General features: G+C 39.2%; 1 protein-coding gene across 15 annotated transcripts in view; it reads left to right on the forward strand.

Moving 5' to 3' along the window:
- LMO7 (LIM domain 7) overlaps positions 1-16,385 on the forward strand; it is a 219,234-nt gene that overhangs the window by 151,597 nt on the left and 51,252 nt on the right. For 8 of the 15 annotated variants that reach the window (XM_019971570.2, XM_019971569.2, XM_019971574.2 and 5 more), the window contains 9 exons: positions 449-479; positions 1,468-1,581; positions 5,472-5,670; positions 11,155-11,407; positions 11,800-12,033; positions 12,363-12,641; positions 12,928-13,128; positions 13,983-14,705; positions 15,734-15,763. In XM_019971570.2, the coding sequence (XP_019827129.2) occupies positions 449-479; positions 1,468-1,581; positions 5,472-5,670; positions 11,155-11,407; positions 11,800-12,033; positions 12,363-12,641; positions 12,928-13,128; positions 13,983-14,705; positions 15,734-15,763 (2,064 nt within the window). The remainder of the gene's footprint in view (positions 1-448; positions 480-1,467; positions 1,582-5,471; positions 5,671-11,154; positions 11,408-11,799; positions 12,034-12,362; positions 12,642-12,927; positions 13,129-13,982; positions 14,706-15,733; positions 15,764-16,385) is intronic. The other 7 variants (XM_070800352.1, XM_070800353.1, XM_070800354.1 and 4 more) reach the window with 5 other exon arrangements.

A 16,385-nucleotide genomic window follows, 5' to 3' on the forward strand; every position in this document is an offset into this window, starting at 1 on the left:
ACTTCAGTGAAAAACCACCATGCACAATGGAAAAGAAAACTCCGTGCAAAATTACTTTGTTTTTCCTGTTTACATGTTTTGCCTTTCCTGATTGTTTTCTGCCGTGACCATATGTTGATGTCTTTCCCCTGTTGGTTGAATTTAAACATTGTTCACAATGAACATTTTAAAAATGCAAATAGCACATTTTATAAATCAAGCTGTAATAAATGAAATAAAAAAAGACAACCTTGCTTTTAATAGAAAACTGACCATTATATTTCGTAAAATAAATGAATATGGAAAAATCCTCTGATGGATAATACACCCTGTAAAGGTTCTGAACTTCCAGGTGATATTAATATTCATAGAACTTTATAATACAAACGAGTTTTTTTCTAGTTAATAATTAACAATTTCAGGTTCATAGATATTACTTAATGAATATTTTCTTTTTTCTTCTTTACAGGCAAGAAGAGACTGATAGGAGAGTGAAAAATGTAAGATACATATTTAATGGAACATTATAAATGGTTTCTTACATGTTCTGTAATAAGGTAGTGAGAACTAAAAATATCTGATATATTCTCTATCCTTTTTCTAATGGAATTTTTTTAGAAACAAATTCTGAATATGCTTAAATATGGTTGAAACGTGTATTCTCTGACCTCATAGTATAAGAAGGTGGGTTAAATTTAGGAAGTGAGTCCTCACATGTTAGTAATGTGGTAAAGGCAGATAAGGGCTTCCCAGGTGGCGCTAGTAGCAAAGAACTTGGCTGTGAAATCAGGAGATGCAAGAGATGTGGGTTTGATTCCTGAGTCAGGAAGATCCACTGGAGGAGGGCATGGAGACCCACTCCAGTATTTTCGCCTAGAGAATCCTGCGTAGAAAGGAGCCTGGCAGGCTATGGTCCATAGGGTTGCAAAGAGTTGGACATTACTGAAGCGACTTAGCATGCATGCAAAGGCAGATAAACAGGCTATAGGATTTTTAGGAGAGCAAGTCAGAAGCCACCAAAATCAGACTTTAAGGAAAAACACGAAGTGTTTAAGAACTCTGAGGAATTAGCCAGTGTAGACATGTCTATAGTATGCTGCATATTAGAAGAATTTCTAAAAATGTGACAGCTTTATTTAAAAATGTGAAGCTGAGAATTATTGATTTTAAGTGTTTAGTCTGTAAGTTTGTTGGAAAAATATTGTCTGAAAAGTTTAATTGGTTTTCTTCCTATGAATTTTTTCCTGCTTCATGTGTACTGGTAGAATGTACAAATACCTGTTGGGGGTCTAAAGCTTTTGGTGTGAGAATGTGCTCAGAGAAGAATAACATTTTTGATGACTCTTCTCCTTCATGTAATTTAAAAGGAAATCTACTTTTCAATGATATGGTCTTTTATCTAGTGCTCACTTGCATTTGAGCTTGCTATTAATTACTAAATTGACTCATCTGTTGTTTCATGGCATTTTTTTTTTTTTTTTTTTTTAGGTTTTGATAACTTTGTACTGGCTGGGAAGAAAAGCACAAAGTAACCCCTACTATAATGGTCCCTATCTTAATTTGAAAGCGTTTGAGAATCTTTTAGGACAAGCTCTGACTAAGGTAAGGAAACTCTTATCTATATGAGACACTTACTCTAACTAATAGTTCTTATCTTCCCCTTCCTCTCTTGTTTTCATGTGCCCTCTGCCTTCTTTTACTTTTTCTACAAAATATGGTGGCTCTGATGGGGATGGAGGATTGTTACTTACCTGCTGACTTCGTAAGTCACCACCAAGGAGTGAGTATTTCAGACCAGTTTTCAGGATATATAATATAGGTATAGGTATTTATTTCTTAATTTTAGGTAACTCAGTGAGATACTCATTAACTTTCTTTCTTCAACACTTGATATAACCCAACTGTTTCTATATTCATTATGAACTTGACCTGTAACTGCTTCAGGCTATTAAAATGTGTGTATGTTACTCAGTTTCTTTATCTTATTGTCTTGCCATGGGTCACTATATCTCTAATGTCCTTATTCCAATATCTTCACAATTCTACCATGCAATGTCTGTTTTCTAAAGAGTAGTAAATGCTGTTACATGAAACTTGATAAGATTTTCAAGTTAGAATCTTTGATTTTAAACACATTTCTAGTCCTTCATATTTTGGAATCAGTGTTGCAAATATTGAGTGTTTAAAGACTGTCTGAAGAGGGTCAAGTGCCAAGGCTAACCAGAGTTGGCCAGATCTTCATTCATAAGATCCAATGGGAGAACTAATCGCCATGGGGGTATTTCTGTAGGAGAATCTGCAGTATTCAGAAGAAAATATGTCATCAAAATAATTTGTCACCATCTAATTAATAGTAGTTGCTTGATGGGTCTTTATGATCAGTAAATGATTCTGTACCCACCAGGCATTTAGCATTAGTCTCTGGCACATTGTAAGGATATAATAAATGCTAGTTACTATGATTGGAAAATAGACGTTCTAGGCCAGGATGAAAATGATCTTTTTGCCTTATAACTACTCTCATCTTTAGTTTTGCCTGAGCCCAGCCATATATATTATAGAGAAATGAAATTATAGTCTTGAAGGTTAGTGTATTCCTTCTGAATTTTTATTTTTAAATCGTAAGGAGTTGATAATATCCTATTTAAAATCCTTAAAACAGTTAATTCAGATAATTGTTGAGGTAATATCATGCCTGGGCATTATATGAGGTGTTGAGAAAGCACTCACACAAGAGAGATGAACCATCCTTAGAGCACAATTGTTTGATGCAGACAGATGAACAAGTAGGTCAGTGCAATGGTGGAGGGCAGGGCTCAGAAGGATGAATGTGGTGGGGCTTCGAGTGTGAGCAGAGTTTGCCTTACAGTTTTTTCAGCTAAGAAAACATCCAGTTAAAAATAACATGGGACTTTGGCCCTTGCATTCGTGTTCTCTTCACAGTCTTTGGTTCTTTTTATGGCAGTGTGACTCAGGTTCAGTAACCTTCGTAGAGTGTGCTGGGAATGCTGTACTTGAGTTTGTTTCCTGGCACCAGTGTCAAAACCAGAGTAGATACACAAAGAATTTGTCATAGGTAGAGCTAAAGCTGTGGTTCCATTCCATTATTATGGCGGGTGGAGAGCCATAAGAGATATGTCAGTATATGGTTTGCATCTGTTCTGTTAAAATCAAAATCGTTGTGTTCATCAAACTTTTCTCCCTTAACTAGTTATGCTTAATGGCCAATCTAAAATATGAATAAAGAAAAAATACTTGCAGAGACTTCCGTGGTGGTCAGTGGTTAAGAATCCACTGCCAATGCAGGGGACACAAGTTCGATCCCTGGTCTGGGAAGATTGTACGTGCCACGGAGCACGTAAGCCCATGTGTCATAATAACTGAGCCCCTGCGCCCTGGAGCCCGTGCTCCGCAACAGGAGAAGCCACCACATTGAGAAGCCTGTGCACGGCAACTAGAGAATAGCTCCCACTCGCCACAAGGAGGGAAAGCCTGAATGCAGCAGTGAAGACCCAGTGCAGCCAAAAAAAATTAAGTGTTTTTTTTTTTTTTTTTTTTAATTCTTGCAGAAAACTGTTGACCTTGAGTCATCCTATAAGTTGTAGGTGACTCACTTTAGGTGACTTGTCAGAGGAAAGTCCTTGGTGGGGGTGGGGGGGGGTAGGGGTAGGAACCAGGCAACAGGGCCAAACTCCGGTTCTTTTACAACTATGGTGGCAGGTCATCATTAACTTTTAACACTTACTAGGTCAAAAATCATTTCCTGTGTGTTGCACTCTAAGGCTTCAACAAATACGTGTTTAAGAAACCTGATGAATCTAAAGATTTACTTCGAATTTTAAATTTTATATTTTTTGAGAAGTATTTTGGTGGCACCAACACTGGTCCCAGCTTCTGCATCTGCTTGGGGATAGAGTACAAGGTAGGCGCTTGCATTTGCATGACGAGATGTCAAGTCTAATTTCAGAGTGTGTGGCAGATAAAATATATAAAATCTCAAATAAATCTATTGGACCTTATTGGCACTTAAACACTTGTCACACAATTCAACCACAAATTGACATCCAGTCTTAGCCAAAAGTATGCCTGAGATAGCTGCTAATTATTCATTATAAACCTTTTTTCTTCAACTTTTCCCACATGTTGAAAATATTCATAATTCAAAATTGAAAGAGTAGTATAACAAATACCCACCTATTTTCCATCAGATTTAATCACTAAGCATGTCCCACATTGGCATTATTTAGGTATCTATCCATTATTTCATGCAGATTTCAGGTTGCTTACTCCTAAATACTCAGTATGCTGTTCTTAACAGTAAGAATATTTTTCTGTATATCTACAGTGTCTCCCAGACCAAAGAACATTCATGAATATTCCCCATTATTTAATATCCAGTCTATATTCAGAACATCCCAATTGTTTCCCAATTCTGTTTTGTAGCTTCTTGTCTATATAATGATTTAATGAAAGGTTCACATATTACATTTGATTGTTAAAGAACCTCGGAATTCTTGTCTCTGTATTAGTATCATTATCTGAAAATAACATTTCTGATTTTACTGTAGTAACAAGATTACCTCTACTGTATTAAAAAAGTATAGAGTTGCTAACTATTCACTGATTATTATATATGTTTATTAAGCCTTTACTATGCTAAAGGCTTTATAAATTTATAAATTTTCTTAGAGGAAAGTTAGTTAAAAGTGCTTATTTTAGTGAGTTCTATATGATTTACAAACTGATGGTTAATAACATTTACTTTATTTCTATATAACTGATATAGGAGCCAAACAAATATTTCATCTAGATACAGGGGAAATGTTTTATATATCAGCAAACAAGTCTGCTTTCTTTGGTTCAGATCTGGTTTTGTAACCAGTGAGCTTTCCTTGGTTCAGATCTAGTTTTATAATCTGTGAAAATAGACAAGTTTGTGAAGTGTATACCTGTTATTCTTACCCCTCTCTCTTTTAAAACTTTTCTTTTTGTTGAGGATCTTTGTTATTTTTTTTTTTTTTCCTATTTGTTCAATAGAAATGACCCCTAATATTTCCTGGAGGTAGGCTGAATGCAGTCTTATTCTTTTCTCCTTTTGGATATCAAAATTAAGGTTGACTTTTCTCTTTGCCTCCTTTTATGTTTATTGCCAGAAAACTAAACAGGAATTGATTTTAGCTCTTGAATGTTACTCTACTTATTAGCTGTTCTTTGAAAATTTCCTCATTATTAAATAGATTCTATCACCTTACTAAATAATATTGGGTACCTCCATGTTGTCACATGAGTGCTAAAGTATTAAGTCATGGGAAAACATTACAGATTTATATTCTGATTTCTATCAAATTTTTTTCTGACATTTCACTGGGAAATCTCATTGCCTCATCTAATCAGAGATAGCATGACTCGAGTTATGCAAACAAAGACGCCATAACTGATGACATTTTTGGAAGTTTTTGCTCAGTTACTATTCCTGAACAAATGTCCTCTAGGCACTTGAAGAGTCCAGCTGCCTGAAGAGGAGTGGCAGGGACAGTGGTTGCAGCGACATCTGGGGCCCTGAGCGCGGGGAGCTTCTGGCTTCTCCAGGCAGCTGTAAGAGGGAGGACTCGTTTGAGAGCTTGGACTCTTTGGGATCAAGATCATTCACAAGCTGCTCCTCTGATATCACGTTGAGGGGGGCACGTGAAGGTGAGTTGCATTTTGGACTTGACAATTTATTTTTATTTCTTAGTGTACTGAGAGAAAATTGGGAATGGGAGAGAGTAGAAAAGTGGAGGGAAAATTATTGAGACAAAAACTTCACCAGGAAGTATATATCGTGGAGACTGGAATAGAATTGAGGGTATCTTGTCTTTCCTGTCTTCTTGGTCTCTCCTTCCTTCCTTTTCTCTCTCTCTTTCTCTGTCTCTCTTGTTCTTTCCTGACTATATTGCCACTTGAGGGGTGAAAGTTTCATTTTTTCAAAATCTGTTTTTGGAGGGGATTAGGGCAGCAGTAAAGAATCTGCCTGCCAATTCAGGAGACTTGGGTTCAATCCCTGGAACAGGAAGATTCCTGGAGAAGAAATGGCAACCCACTCCAGGATTCTTGCCTGGAAAATCCTATGGACAGAGGAGCCGGGAGGGCTCCAGTCCATGGGTCCCAAAGGAGTCAGACACAACTGAGTGACTAAACAAAAGGGAAGAGACAGTTAACTATGACCTGTTTTATCAGTGACAGTCTATCCTAATTCTTTTTCCTCCATATTCAGGGTTAACAATCTCTGCCTCTGAGGCCTAATAACTGATATATCTAGACATAGAAAAGAAAGTAAATAAGATTCGTAAAAGTGTGTTTTAGTTCCTGAATAACCTTCTTTCTTCCCTTTTCTTTTTTTGCAAAAGATAAAAAGCTTCTAAGAAAAAACAGGACACTAGTTTAAAAATTATCACTACCCAAGAAAAGAAGTGATTGATATCTGTCTTGATAGAATATTATGCTAAGCTTTGGTTGATTAAGGAGCAACACTGGCATTGTGTTAGAAAGCATCTTTTGCTTCTGTCATGGTCAAAGTCAATCCAGAACGAGTAGGAAAGGAACATGTTAATGAAAGTCATTCTGTTGTGGGAAGGAGTTTTCTTTCAAAATCCCAATGCACAATCTATCATTTAAATACAAGTCTTTTTCCTATGGCTGTTGGGTGGCGTCAGAAATTTCTGACTGTAAACCTTTTGTGATTCAGATTTGACTAGATTGAAACCGTAAGTGAAGTTTCTTGAACTATTTCTGTGTTTCACCAGCAACATGAAAATATTGAGAGTTCTGGTTGTGAGTTTGTGCTGGATTGTTAGAGATTTCACTTGTCTTGTTTATTTTGATTATATTTTTATTTTAAATGTTTTCCTGCTTTTATTATAAAACATTTTCAAACATAGCAAAGTTGGAAGAATTTTATATGCCTACCTATGTACCTGCCAGGCTTCCCCAGTGGCACCAGTGGTAAAGAACGTGCCTGCTGATGCAGGAAACATAGAGACATGGATTTAATCCCTGATTGGGGAAGATCCCTTGGAGGAGAGCATAACAGTGCACTCCAGTATTCTTGCCTGGAGAATCCCATGGACAGAGCAACCTAGTAGGCTACAGTCCATAGGGTCCCAAAGAATTGGACAGGACTGAAGTGACTTAGCATGCTCGTACCTGCCCTAGTTCTATCATAACATTTACCATGCTTGCCTTTATTACACACCAAGCTCCTGTTCTCTAGGCATTAATTATCCATTTTATTTTTCAAGGCACTTCAGAATACATTACACTTGTTTCTAAATGCTTTAGCATGCAATCATGAGCTAGAATTCACCTTTTATTACTACTGTTTACTTAATTTAAATTTACATAAAAGCAGTGTACACTGAATTTGTTTTTCCAAAGTAAAATGAATCAGCAAATATTATAACTCCAAATTATTTAGCTTTTTGAATAGTGATAGCTTTTAAAATTTTGAAAAGTGAATGGGATGGGGGAAGGAGAGGATGGGACAAATTGAGAGAGTAGCATTAACATAGATACACTCCCATGTGTGAAATAAATAGCTAGTGGGAAGCTTCTGAATAGCACAGGGAACTCAGCTCCATGTTCTGTGATGACCTAGAGGGGTGGGATGGGGGGTAGGAGGAATGCTCAAGAGGGAGGGGATTTATATGTTTGTATACACACACACACACACACACACACACGGGCTTCCTACATGACTCACACACACACATACACACGGGCTTCCCACATGACTGACACACACACACACACACACACACACGGGCTTCCTACATCACACACACACACACATGCTTCCCACGTGACTGAAGCGACTTCACATGCACGGGCTTCCCAGGTGGCGCTGGTGGTAAAGAACCCACCTGGCAATGCAGGGGATGCATCCCATTCCAGTATTCTTGCCTGGAGAAATCCATGGAAAGAGGAGCCTGGCGGGCTACAGTCCATGGGGTCTCAAAGTGTCAGACACAACTGAAGGGACTGTGCATGCACGCATATATACTTATAGCTGATTCATGTTGTTGTACAGCAGAAACTAACATAACACTATAGAGCAATTATCCTTCTATTAAAAATAGAAATATATTAAAATTAAAAAAAATATTAACGACAAAGAAAAGTGAATAGCTATTTAAGTTAACCTTTTAAATTACTGCTGTATTTGTTGGCTGTTTGTGATTTCGGTGTAATGTTTTCATAGCCCAGATGACTCTTCAGATAGTTTTAAGGAACTGAATCTGAGTTCATAATTCATCTGAGTGATTAAAGCTGTGGATGCAGAGGTTGAAATTCTCAACCTAGTATATTACTTTGTCTGGACTGAAGAACCTAACACATGCTTTGTTTGGACTTATGTCTGGCCAACAATAATAAACCCTGGAGAAGGGAAAGGCTACCCACTTCAGTGTTCTGGCCTGGAGAAGTCCATGGACTGTGTCTTTGTAGTCCATGGGGTCACAAAGAGTGGGACACAACTGAGCGACTTTCACTTCACAACAATAATAAAGGGGACATGCATCGAAGGCGTGTGGGAGTTTATAGCCTCTGGTCAGTTCACATGCAGTGGTTCAGTGATGTGAGCCTTCTCCTCAGACACTTGTTGGGCTGGGTGCCTGGTCCCTGTAACGAAAAGCAGAGGGTTACTGTTGCACTGCTTCCTGATCGTGGGAAAGGAGTTGCAGACCTTGTTTGAAGAGGGTGGATGTGAAGACTTGGTAATTACAACTAAGGAAGGAAAAAAAAAAAATCCTATAAGCCCTCTAGGATGATAAAACTTTTTTTTTTTTTTTTTTGATCAGTCTGTTGAAATTCTGCTACCTACACCAGATTCTTTGTAGTCCCAAATTGATGATCAATAATATTGATGATAAGATTAATATTTTTAGGTTAATGAATTACAAAGTCATATTCCTAAGTTATATAGGAAGCCTCTGTTGACAGATTTAAAAAAGTGCAATCCAAAGGTTGAAAATTATGTTTTATTTAGCAGACTTGCTGAGAACTTAGCCCTGAAGACAGCCTCTCAGATAGCTCTGAGGGACTGCTCTGAAGAAGTAAGGGAGGAGCCAGGATATATAGGAGTTTCTGCTAAGAGTCAGACACAACTCAGCGACTTCACTTTCACTTTTCAGTTTCATGCATTGGAGAAGGAAATGGCAACCCACTCCAGTGTTCTTGCCGGGAGAATCCCAGGGATGGGGAGCCTGGTGGGCTGCCATCTATGGGGTCGCACAGAGTCGGACACGACTGAAGCAACTTAGCAGCAGCAGCAGCAACCAAAAAACAAAAAAGCCCCAAAACACCTAGGTAGTCAGAACATCAAAAGATTACTATTAATTAAAGAAAAACCAGACATCTCAGCTTAATGAATTTCAAGCTTTTCTATATATAGGAAGATGCTGGAGACTGAGCTTATTGAAATCATTCCTTTGATATGCACCTTCCCTAGTGACTCAGATGGTAGAGTCCAGCTGCAAGGCAGGAGACCCAGGTTTAATCCCTGGTTCCGGAAGATCCCCTGGAGAAGAAAATGCCTACCCACTCCAGTATTTTTGTCTGGAGAATCCAATGGCAGAGGAACCTGGCGGGCTATAGTCTATGGAGTCGCAAAGAAGTTGGACACAATAGAGTGACTAATACCTTCAACGCTAGCACTTTACTACCTAGGGCTAGTATCCTGTTTTTATCCACCCCGAAGGCCCTCAGGGCACACAGTCCTGGATGGCTGCAGTGGCTGATGGCTTGATGGCTGAAACAGCCTTTGTTTATTGATGGGGCAGGTGATAGTTTTCATCCACATCTCTTACCATAACAAGAATATTTGCCTACTCTCCAGCATACTGTAGTGGACTAAAAAAAAAATTAACTTAAAAAATTTCCAAAGTGGACCTTATCTTTATACTTAAAATTTTACACGTACAAAATTTTAGTAAGAATCTTGACATTTTTTTCTTACTTACAAGAAATGTATTCATTTCGGAGGCAGTAAAAAGAAAGCACCAGATTATTGACTGTTAATATTTCTGGTGATACCTGGTTTTACTTCCTCCCTTTTTGCCATGACTCTCCTTTCCCTGTTCCGGTCTCAAGGTCTCCTAGCTGTGTGTTCAACTGCTTCCTGTAGGGTTCTCTCAGTGTTACTCTCTGTAGACTCCTGCCAGCAGGGAAGAGGGGACAGACTGCCTTTGGCTCAGGTTAACCTGGAAGTGTTCTTTTGCTAAGAGCAGGTGGCTCCCAAGTACTCAGCTACCAATCTGCTGAAGACCATAGCATTTGCAAATTGTCTTCACACACACACAGGCAGGAAAAAATGGGCAGGAAGGGAGACAGCTCAGCTGTATCTATAGTGTTTTGTACGTTCATTTCTTCCCATGTATTTAAAAGGACAGACTGGCTTTTTTTTTTTTTTTTGAGAACAGAGTAGTGTTTGTAGTTATCTGACCTTGAGGTGTATCAAATTGTATTCTTTCAGATATGTGCATAAATGATATTGAGTCAAAATAGAAGGTTCCCAATATTTCTGTGACCACTGTCAGAAAATGCCTTGAGTTCTGTGGTCTCTTAATATTCCTTTAGGACTTTAAGAGTCATTTGGTCCAACCACGTATGTTATGTGTGATTCTTGCTCATAAGGGTCTCATGCGTATCTGTCAAACTTCTTTGTGATCATGTGCTTTTTGCATCTTTTCTTTGTTTTTGCTGGTCTCTTGCCTCACAGAAATTTTGGCTGATGGAACAGTTTATTTTAAATGAGTGAGGTTCCCTTGAATTCTGTTCAGATCCCATGTTAAGCATCTTTGATTCTGTGGCTACACTATTTCCATCAACAAATTTTACAAAAAATCATGAGAAGATTGAGTAGAAAAGGGGTTCAGCCATAAACTGGAACTTTTTCTACTTAGAATGTGTGCCAGTGGAAGAATGTACTCTGTGTACCTCCAGTATGCAAAGCAAGTTCCTCCTAATGGGTCTTATCACAACTTCATGACAAATTTCTAAAAATATTCCCCACAGTGAGCAGTAGAGCCCTGGGTTTCCAAGGGAAAGACAAAGCAGGCAGGCTGTGTGGGTTTCAGTTAGATGAAAAATCTGGAGACTAAAGCAAATTCCTGTGCCTTTTTTTTTTGTTGTTGTTAATAGGTTGTGAAAGTGACACAGATTCTGAATTTACATTCAAAATGCAGGACCATAATAAAGATGACATGTCCTATAGAAGGATTTCGGCTATTGAACCCAAGTCTGCCTTACCCTTCAATCGCTTTTTACCCAACAAGAGTAGACAGCCATCGTACGTGCCGGCACCCTTGAGGAAGAAAAAGCTGGACAAAAATGAGGATAACAGACGAAGCTGGGCAAGTGCCGTCTACACAGAAGCAGATGGAGCATTTCCAAGGTACTGGGATGCAAGCTGATTACCGAGTTTTAAAATTCATTCGGCTTGGGGAATTTGCTGGGATATTTAAATTTGATAAAAGGAATAATCCTTAAAATGTATTTCATAGATAACATAAAACGTCATTAATGAAAGTCTTTCTTTTTCTTACCTGTGTTTTTAGTCATCCGTATCTTGAAGAGATTTCTTCTGTTTTAGAATGTCGGCATAGAGATCTGCGGGTTCTTTTTTTAGATGCTTGCCTTTGACTCACTGGTTATCTTTCAGCTTCCTGGATGACTTACATGGTTCATTGTGAACTCTGCTGTGTTGCTTGTTTCCCTTTTTTAAAAATCTGTGTTGATGGAGCTCAGTGAACACAAAAAGAATTCTTTCATTTCCCATCAAATCAGCAGAGCAGAGCGCGATATTTCGAATCCAGCTTCCTATCCGAAGGAGGTGTATGGTTCTGAAAGTGGATCGGACTCGGAGGAGGAACGGAGGCTGCCGGATGTAGTTTGGGATGACTTAGCCAACCGTAGATTCCAAGTGAAAAAGAGGCCTGAGAGTTTCATCTCTCCTAAATCTTGTTCACCCATCTTTTCTCCTCCTGACCCATTAACCACTGGGCTGTACAAACTGACGAGGTCAGAAAAATTTCTCCTGGATTGGAATGCCTGTTGTGCTATTGATTTTTAATACGTAAAGTAACACCCCAGATGGTTTGTGATTTCTCTCTTTTAACACATTTTGTAAGTGTCTCTGGCCCTTCTATATCAAGCTCTTCTCTAATTAAAATGAGATGCTGTTATAATGCCTTAACTTTGTTGTAGGGGCTGGAATGATGAGAATGATGAGAATGGAAACGAATTGGCTGCATTCACAGTGTGAACTTTGTGAGACAGAAGCATGCCTCTTGTGTTCTGTGTCACAAATTGCTCACGCAGTGTCTTAACTGGTTGGATGTTTTGAACAGTAACGAGAGGAGAACTTGGGGCACGAACGTGGAGAACTGGCCAACAGTACAAGAAACTTCAGATTCCTCTTGTTATTTGGAAGAGAACGAAAGCAAGAAAAGCGTTCCCAACACTGTAAAGGATGATCTTTACGTGCGAAAGCTAAGCCCAGTCATGCCAAGCCCAGGGAATGCTTTTGATCAGTTTCTTCCCAAATGCTGGATCCCAGAGGATGTGAACTGGAAACGAATAAAAAGGGAAACTTACAAACCGTGGTATAAAGAATTTCAGGGATTCAGGTTTGTCTTTGTGCATGTTTCTTTCATTCCAGTGTCCATTCGGTACCCTGACTGGGTGCATTCTATGTGGGCATTTTATGAGAGAGATTAATTTCCCTCCAGCATCTATAAACGTGTTCACTGGGGGTAAAAAAACAAAAACAAAAACAAAAAAAAACAGTTTAAATTTAGACTTTAGGATCTGGATTTTTAAAATTCTTCTGTATAGCCAGAGCTGGACAGTATTTTTAGTTACATCATTCTTTGTTGTCTTTTCTCTTTCCTTTCTCTGTGTTACTCCAAGTAGAAGGAATTCAGACTCTGACGATGAGGACTCAGGCTCTGACAGAAGTGCCACCATTTTTAGTAGAATACAAAATGCAGATCATAGGCTAGACAGCAACTGTCAAAGACGTTCACTCCTGCTGGAACTGGCTACCAAACAGGCCAGAAACTCCTGGGACCCCCATGCAGCCAGGAGAACCCATGGTGTTTCAGATGAGCCCAGGTGTACCTGCCTGCATGAGCCCGCCTGCTTAGAGTCCAGCCTGTGACACCTGTGCCAACTTCTGCTGCCCCATTAACCGCTGACCGTGATGAGCTGAATCATGGATGCTCACTCACTCAATACTGAGTTATGAAAGCGTAACATATAATATCATGCTTTCTGTGCAAGTGTGTGAGCTTGAAAGTCTAATAGGATTAAATGTTCTTTAGCACAATCATGTTCAATAGTACAGAGTTACATGTGGCATCACCAGTTCTTGTTGAAAACCATTTAAAAAGGCTTTGTAGACTGCTGACCTAATTATACAGCTATGCTATGTGTGGAGCTGTGGAGAAAGGAAATAACCTGTAGACAGACACTGGGCAGGCAAGACTGGTGAGAAAACGCAAAGAAGAAATTCAACAGAGTTTTTAAACAAAGCTTCAGAGCATTGAATTTAATTTCTGCTGACCACCTGTGCCTCTTGCATAAAGCATTCATTGCTCAGCTCTGGAAACCTTTCAGGATTGTTGCTGCTTCTCTGGGAAGGGAGTCAGGCCGTTGTGGCTGATGGGATGAGGAAGGGGTGGATGGAACAGTGTGTGTCAGGCAGGCTCACTCTTCCCATTGTAGCGCCGTCCCTTGGCCTCAATGATATCCACCTTTCTGAGAAGTAGACTCGGCTCTAATTTCATTAAATGGTATCATGGGTGATGGCATTAAATGCTGGTCTTACTTCCCAGCTAGAATCCCTCCCATGGCCCCCTTAAATAATTCACCCACAGGGACTGGCTAGTTAGTTGGTTTGCTGCTAATTATCTTTTCTCCCCAAACTTAATAAGATTCTCCCTTCCTTTTTCTTTCCTATGCTTCAGTCAGTTTTTATTACTTCAGGCCCTCCAGACATATTCTGATGACATCTTGTCTTCTGAAACAAATATCAAAATCGACCCCACGGCTGGCCCCCGGCTCATAACACGCAGAAGGAACCTCTCTTATGCTCCTGGGTGTGCACCGGGAGATGCCCTGGAGATGCCAGTCCTGGATCCTGACTTAGAGAATGACGACTTCTTTGTCAGAAAGACTAGGGCTTTCCATGCAAACCCATGTGTTCTCCGGGCTTTCGAAGACTTAAGAAGTCTGTCTGGGCAAGATGATCCTGTAGAGCGAGATATAATCCTGCAGTGTAGGGAAGGGGAACTTGTCTTTCCGGACCTCGAAAAAGATGATATGATTGTTCGCCGCATTCCAGCACAGAAGACGGAGGTGCCTCTGTCAGGAGGCCCTGATAGATATCAGCCAGTCCCATTGCCCGAACCCTGGATGCTTCCTCCAGAAATTCAAGCAAAATTTCTCTGTGTGCTTGAAAGGACATGCCCCTCGAAAGAAAAAAGTACTAGCTGTAGAGTGTTAGTTCCTTCCTGTAGGCAGAAGAAAGACGACATGTTGGCTCGTAAGATCCAGTCTTGGAAGCTGGGAACCGCGGTCCCTCCCGTCAGTTTCACCCCTGGTCCCTGCAGCGAGGCGGACTTACAGAAGTGGGAGTCCATCCGAGAGGCCAGCAGGCTTAGGCACAGGAAGCGGCTGATGGTGGAGAGGTCAGAGTGTGTTTGTGCAAGGATTACGCTTGTCGTGGATGGTCTTGTGTGACTTCCCTTGTGTGAGAAAGTAGCATCAGATTGCCCAGCTCTGCATGTCATCAGCTGTTTTGAAGCATCCCGTTAAAGCATTGATTTTGCTTTGAGAAAAATCAGATCTAGTTGTTGTGTGGAAAAAGTGCAATTCCATATTTGCACGTCTCAAAATCACTTCTCTGAGACCTGTTTAAGAAGGTGTGTATCTGCAAACAGTGCCCTTGGCCTTGAGGGAAGACTATGATATGCTTCTGCCATATGACATTTCACAAAGCTGTTTTCTGATTATGTTTACAAGACTTATTCTCACGTCCAGGCAATTCTGAAACACTCTGGTTGTAGTTTGGTTTTATCTGTTTCTTGTATTTCAGAGTACATGATTTTTGGTGTAAAAATGTCCCTTAAAATATGGCATTGCAAGTTTCATTTAACTTGATTTTGATGTCTGATTTTGACCCAGGCTTCTTAGACTATTGACGTGCGACTTTTTACATTGATGGTTTAAAGTTCAGTGCAAATTTTATTACAGTGCATGAATGTTATTTGCTGTCTGCTACACTTTACATGTATGTAATTATGGCCATTTTGACAATGAGTCTGCATTTACGTGTTATGCAACTTGCCGTTTTGATGAATGTTCAGTTTGTGGAACTTTGGGATGGACAAATAATGGGTTAAATGAAATTAATAGGCCTAAATCTAACTTCTGATTAGTTCCTGGCACAGGAAGTTTTTTGTTTGTTTGTTTCCTAAATGAATTTGTTCATTTGGTTCAAAGGAAAACAGGAAATTCTTTGTCTTGATCTGAATTCCTTGAGATATGAGATCAATGAGAATTGATCAATGAGAATGAGACATGATCAAGAATGTGACTGAAGAAGCAACCTTTTGAGATTTGTCCATCTCTAATTAGACTCTTGAAGATGTTGAATATTTAGAAACTAACACAACTAGAAAAACATGACTTAATTTTTGGTTTTCTGATTTCTTAGACTCTTTCAAAAGATTTATGGTGAGAACGGGTAAGTCTTGTGGTTCACAGTAAGAAATCTACATATTGTTTGTCCTTTGTGTGGTATGTCATTGCGTTTCTATCCTGGCATGACACTAAATGGGAATGTCTGTGCTGTGCATGAGACCTGAAACAGGGAAATTTTTCCTAATTCTGCAACTGAACAGTCATATTTCTGTCTGAGTACCCAGTGCATGCAATGCTGTATGACAGCAATATTTTGTTTAGTAGAAGTTGAAAATTCAAATCCTGGTTTGTTTGTTTTTTTTTTCTTCTCCTCTAAGGAGTTGATTAAAAGTCACAAAAACACATACCTGAGATTAGGTTTATTTATTTTGGTATCTGATAGCTACATAGGCCAAACTTCTTGTTTCTGAATGTTGAAGCCCAAATAACTATATTTTAGAAAATCTTCAATGGAAAAAATATATTGGTATTTACTTTGAATTTAGAAGGCACATTGTTGGCATTATCTGTGTACTGTTAGTTCAAGGAGCGCTTCCTTAGTTGGGATGCTGAGTGGCATTATTTTCCCTCAGGATTTGGAAACATTTTCAAGATTGCTGACTCGGGTGAAATTTTATAACATAGCTGTGTTACAAAGCCAAATCAGACTTCCAAAGCTGCAAAAA

This window comes from Bos indicus, chromosome 12, assembly GCF_029378745.1.
Source record: "Bos indicus isolate NIAB-ARS_2022 breed Sahiwal x Tharparkar chromosome 12, NIAB-ARS_B.indTharparkar_mat_pri_1.0, whole genome shotgun sequence".
NCBI lineage: Eukaryota > Metazoa > Chordata > Mammalia > Artiodactyla > Bovidae > Bos > Bos indicus.